Source organism: Chenopodium album, chromosome 3 (genome assembly GCF_948465745.1).
Source record: "Chenopodium album chromosome 3, dcCheAlbu1.1, whole genome shotgun sequence".
Taxonomy (NCBI): Eukaryota; Viridiplantae; Streptophyta; class Magnoliopsida; order Caryophyllales; family Amaranthaceae; genus Chenopodium; species Chenopodium album.
The window spans coordinates 42,360,060-42,366,372 of NC_137836.1; the positions used below are offsets into that span (position 1 = coordinate 42,360,060).

At 38.3% G+C, this 6,313-nt stretch overlaps 1 protein-coding gene across 1 annotated transcript; it reads left to right on the plus strand.

Annotated features, from left to right (window-relative positions):
- Positions 1-2,893: 2,893 nt before the first annotated feature.
- LOC145625055 (uncharacterized) lies at positions 2,894-5,979 on the plus strand. The gene is made up of 3 exons (XM_081678137.1): positions 2,894-3,586; positions 3,811-3,864; positions 3,940-5,979. Exons 1-3 carry the CDS (start codon positions 2,894-2,896, stop codon positions 5,977-5,979), a joined length of 2,787 nt encoding a protein of 928 aa, XP_081534263.1.
- The last annotated feature ends 334 nt before the right edge of the window (positions 5,980-6,313 follow it).

Here is a 6,313-nt window from a genome sequence, read left to right on the forward strand (position 1 = left end):
GAGAAACATGAATAAATAAAAAAATTTAGATGTCCTTTTTATAAAATAATTTGGACCTCCTCACAATAAATTAAAAAAAATAATATTTTCGGATTTTGAAGTTAATTAAATAAATTTTTTTATCTTCTTAAAACAAAAATAAATAAAATAACTCTCTTTAGAAATCCACAATTATATAAGTACTTGGCCAAGTTTCAAATTAAAACACTTTAAAACACATTTTTGGCTTTAGTGGTAATAAAATCTCAACCAAAGATCCCAGATACCACTTTGTAATACCCTAGAAATTCCTTTCTTTCAAAATACCTGTTTTGCTCTGTTTAAAACCTAAATTAGGAATATCTAAGACATTACCGCCACCGTGAAAATGGCTAAGGCAACTATCAAAGACACACTGCAGAAGAATATCTTTAAAAACATTCAAAACGACTCAACTTAAAGGTCAACCAACGAAAGTAAATTCAAACCAAAGTACAACAAAGTCAACCTACAACTTGGAACCGTTGTAGCCCCTTAACAAAATTGAACCAATTTAAAACCTTTGCGTTAGTCTCAAAATAATGAAAGCAATAACACATCATAACTTATGGAAACTAGCATAATTCGCTCTTCACTCATGCCCATCATGAATATGCTTCATCACCTGAAAAGCTTCTCTCTACTTGTTTCCACTACTCTCCATTAAAAATGGGTCATCATAGGACCAAGGTAAAGACAACGGCAACAAACACACAAAAAACAATCAGCAAAGGTGAGTACATAAGTGTATTTAAACAAACTAGCATGCTTTCACCTATCAACACATAACTTACCTCGTTGAACCTGTTTACAAGCACACAACATACAACAAAACTTCTCAATCAACTAAATAACTAAATAATTTATTTAGTATTGATTACGCATCTAACGGGTTTCCTCCCTAACCTGCCCCAATAAAGGGGTACTAATACGGGAGCTAACTGTGCCAGTATAAAAGAACCACTCGTAAGTGGCGGAATTTCTGCGCATAATAATGCCCTATACTCCCAGTAGACGTTATGGTTAAATATAAAACCCCATAACTCCCCCCCCCCCCCCATATGTTCATACTCAAGGTGAATACGTTCCAAGAGTTTTGGTGCATAATCTCTTTCACTTTACGTTATTTACATATTATTAAACTTGGTGATGTCTCTCAAACCATAATAATTCAATCACAATAATTATTCAAACGATTAAACATTCCAATTTAATTCTTGAATAATTAGTGACCACATAATATTTAATTTTGAACCCTTTTTAAATCTACCTCGGTGTGAAAGACACCTTAAACGCAAAATACGCCACAAATCTTATCCCTCGGTGTTAGAAACACCTTAAGTGCACTAATGCACCAAAATATAATTATTTCTCGCGTACAAAGACACAATTACATAACTCCTTTCTCATTCTTATAGCATCAATAAAAATTATATGAACCATAATAAAATTCCTTCTTGATATTCCAAACCAAATAAACATGTAGTTTAATTAAACATGCTTTCTATTATGCCATAAATAAAAGTGTGGTTCTTATATAGCATGCCAAAATAATTATTTCCGTTCAATAATCCATCTTAAATAAATCATGCTTCATAATTCAATCACCAATATCAACCAAATCATACTATACAATCATAATCTAGCATGATACTACTTGGGATTAAATAATCAGGCCTAGCATGTTACTACATCATCAAAAATATGTTAAGTACGCGAACGTACCTTGAATACGATCTTAAAATCGCGACGACTGATAGAAATCACTCACTTCAAAGTCTCCTACAAACCAAAATCATAACATGGCATTAAAATCTACTCCACACAAACTTCCAGCAATATATACTCTTATTTAACTACTCATAATTTAATTAAAACAAGCTGAAAACTAATTTAAAGCCTCATACTTTAATCCCAATAAATGGTAGTCAAAATTCCTTCAAGAAACTTAATTTTTAGCACACTAACAAAAACTCCAGCAATATTAATTAATGAAAACGTGCTATAATTTTACTTTAAAACCCTTAAATTAAAGGTGTAAACCACCCTAAATCATATTCCTTCAATAATCAATTATTTATAGATCTAGGGTTTTAAAATTGGGGCTTTAAAATTAGAATTCGAATCTGATAATTAATTTGCACCATATTTAAAATCAATCATCATAAAATCATCACAAAACTCATAATTAGATCTAGGATTAAACAAAAGAAAGATAAAAAAGAATATTTTTTTTAATGAGGCCGAACAGCATCACCACCACCATGGCACGGATGGGCTGCTGCCGCGCCCTGTCGGTACCGCCGCGGCTGCTGGCCGTTGCGCAGGTGGCTGTGGTGGAAGTCGGTGGTGTGTGTTGTGGTGGTGGCCGGCCGTGCAAAAGGGGAAGATGAAAAGAAAGAAAAAGAAAAGAAAATAAAGGAGAAGAGAGAGAAAGTTTACCTTGGGTATTCTCCACTCTGGGCAAAGTTTAATTTGCCCAAGTGTTGAATATTTATACCCCTTTCTCTAGAAACCCCTCTTACCTTGACTTTCCATTTTTAATATTTCTTAATCCCTTTCCTAATAAAACTTTACTATAATAAAACTTTCCTAAAAATAAAACTTTCCTAAATTAAATCCCCACTTAATAAAATAATTAATTAAATAAAAAACTTTCCTTTTATAAAATATTTCCAATCTTATTTAAAATAAATAATTAAAATGTCATAAAAAATTCATTTCAAATTATTTAAATACCCCACAAACACAATTCTTTATGACTCTAACCCGTGTCCTATCAGGTCGAATCGACCGTATCAAATTGAGAGGTGGTGCTTGAGATTCAAGGCGATCCATTAATAGTACCACGAAGGAAGGTTTGGCGGGTTCAAGCATGTTTATCTTGGCTTCTCATATCAAGGATTTCCGTAAGCCGACTCAGAAATGGTGCCTTGATAATAAGGCAAAATGGGGGGTGAATTGGAGGGTTGTTTCGAAGGACTTGAACCAACAGGGAGTTTCTATTACTTCAATTGAGGAGGGAGAGGAATATATTTTGGGAATTAATAATATTATTCCCAAGTGTGCTCTCGATTTTAGCTATTGGCAGCAGCGTCTTAAAGAGAGGTGGGTGCGGGAAGGAGATATGGCTACTCTAATGTTATATAATAGGGTGAAGCAAAGGCAAAAACGGAGGGAAATTATAACTTTACGAAATGATGATGATGTTTGGGTTAGTGGTCATGATAATGTTGTTGATCTCATTCAAGGTTCTCTTAAAAAAGTTTTTGTCCCGGATCCCGACGACAATGTGAATATCAATCTTGAGATCGACCTCCTGTTCCGAGAAATGGAATTTCCTCAAATTGATTGTGAGCAATCGGTTGCCTTGATCAAACCTTTTTCCAGTCAAGAGATTAGAAAGGCCATGTTCTCTATTCATCATCTCAAGTCTCCGGGGCCAGACGGAGTTATAGCTGAGTTCTTCCATGTTCACTGGGATGTGGTGGGGGTGACGGTGGTGGAAGCGGTTCAACATTTTTTCAGAACAGGATTTCTGCTAAAGGAGTTCAACTCTTTTATCCTGGTGATGCTCCCTAAAATAGACAATCCAGAAACGGCAGCTCATTTTTGCCCGATCAGTTTATGCAATACAGTTTATAAATGTATTGCAAAGTGTCTTGTTTATCGGATGAAGAGGTCTCTTCCCCCCTAATCACAGAGTTTCAACATGCTTTTATTCCGGGTAGATACATGGAGGATAATATCTTGCTTAGCCATGAGCTGTCACATTTTATTAACACTTCGCAGGTTAGAAGCTCGATGGCGGCCTTAAAGATTGACATGTCTAAGGCTTATGACAGGGTAAAATGGAATTTTATTCTCCGTATCCTATCGGCTTATGGGTTCCCTGATCAATGGGTGCAATGGATTTCTTAGTGTATTTCAACGGTGTCTTATTCTGCCCTGGTTAATGGAAAGATGACTGAGTCTTTCAAACCGAGTTGTGGTTTGAGGCAAGGGGATCCTTTATCACCATATTTGTTTCTGTTCTGTATGGATGTCCTCTCTCGGATGTTACTACTGGCTGAGGACATTAATCTCATCAAAGGAATCAGGGTCACTAGGAGATCTCCTTCTATCTCCCACTTATTTTTTGCGGATGATGCTATGATTTTCTTCAAAGCTAATTCGCATTCTTGCCAGGCTATTGTTAGTATTTTGACTAGGTTTGAGATGGTCTCGGGGCAACAACTAAATCTTAATAAATCTTTTATTAAGTTTAGCCCTCGGACTTCTGTGCATGATAGACAGGTTTTCAAGGGGATTCTGCGTATGGAGGAACGGGATAATCTTGGCCATCATCTTGGGGTGCCAATTGATTTGCCAAAGAAAAAGGGGGAGGCTTTCCGATACTTGGTAGACAAGGTGTATGCAAAAGTGGCTAAGTGGATCACTGTTTGTCTTTCTCAATCGGCAAAGATTATCCTCATTAATTCGGTTCTCATTGGTATTTCCTCACATGTCATGAAGTGTTTTAAACTGCTTCTCTCGATTGCAAATTCTATAGACTCAATAATTGCGAGATTCTTTTGGGCTTCAAATGGTGAAAAAGGGATGCACTGGGTCAATAGGGAGACTATTCACCTCCCAAAGGGGATGGGAGGCCTAGGCATTAGGGCTATGGTCCATCTAAATGATGCCCTGCTCTTCAAGCAAGTTCAAAGGATGCACTGTAATCCTCAGCTTTTGCTTTCAAGGGTTTACTCAGGGGATAGAGAAGGTTTTTCAGGGGGCTCTAAGCCAAGTGTTTTGCTAAAGGCGTTTCCTTCTTGGGGTAGGCGCGGTCTTCACAATTCATCTTCCAAATTCCAAGATGGGTTTTCTTGGAAAGTTGGCTCTGGGGAAACTGTCAAACTGGCCAGTATGAATTGGGTCAATGGGAAAGTCCCGATCCTCAGTTCTAACCATTCTATTCGGGGTGTCGGATCGGACTTGGTACGGGAGATTTTACTTCATAACCCCACTAGATGGAATGTGCCTCTTGTGAGGGAGAAATTTGAAAGGAGCAGTGCGGAGGAAATCCTAGAACTTGAGCTTCCTGGCTCTAGGAAAGATGACTTCACCTACTGGGCCTATCACAAATCAGGGATCTACACTACGAAAACAGGTTATGCTTTCCTACATGGTAGGAATCTCCCTTCAATACAACATGATATAGACCCCCTGATGTTTAGGATTTTATGGAGGCTCCATATTCCCCCGAAGTGGAGCTTGTTCATGTGGAAACTAGTCCTGAATGGTCTGGCTGTTAAGGCCAATCTTCACTGTCGAGGGATACCCACTTATACTGGTTGTGTGTTTTGTGGAGAAGATGATGAGGATATCCAACATCTTTTTAGAGATTGCTCTACTGCTAAAATTTCCTGGGATAATTGTTCCCTAGGCAATCAACTTGAATTTGCTGAATCTACTCCGTTACGACAATGGATTCAGAGATATATCCTGCTCTTTTATAGCGAGGATGGGATTCGTAGTAGTCAAATTACTACCCTGATAATGACTCTGTGGACTATCTGGATCACAAGAAATGCCAGAGTCTTTAGATGGGAGGTTACTGACTCTGCTGCTTTACAAAGGCATGCAGACTCATTGGCTGGGCACTTGGAGATTTTCCAGGACAGATCCTTATCCAATGAGAGTGTCAATCATCCCTCAAGGGGAGGTGGGGGGGCTCTCCCTCTTGGTTTTCTCCATACTTCTTTAGGACAGAGATTTCCTGCCATTGGTAATTCACTAGGAGATTTTCAAGGAGTGAGGGTCTTCTTTGATGGCTCCTGGCAGAAAAGGACAAAGAATGCGGGCATGGGATGGGCCTTCTCTCTACATGGGGAGGAGCCCCAGGATGGAGGAGGAGGCTATGGTAAGGCGGCTTTGGCTCTTCATGCTGAGGCTATGGCTTGCTTGATGGCTCTCTAATGGGCTATGGGTAAAGGTTTCACTCGCTTGATCCTCTTCTCTGACTCTGAGGCCTTGGTAACAATGCTGGATAACTCTATTCCTGCATATGTAAGTATCTTTTGGGCTCTGTCTGATATCCATAAGTGGGCGTCTACTCTTGAGATCTGCCTGGTTTGGAAGGTAAGCAGGGATCAGGTTGCTCGGGCTCATAACTTGGCAAATGAATGTCGCGTTAACGGTTGTACTTTTACTATTTAGGCTCTTTGCGGTTTGCTGTTGTAAAAAAAAAATACTTATTTAAGATAAAAATACGTATAAAGATATGGGGTATTACATATACACTCCTTGTTGA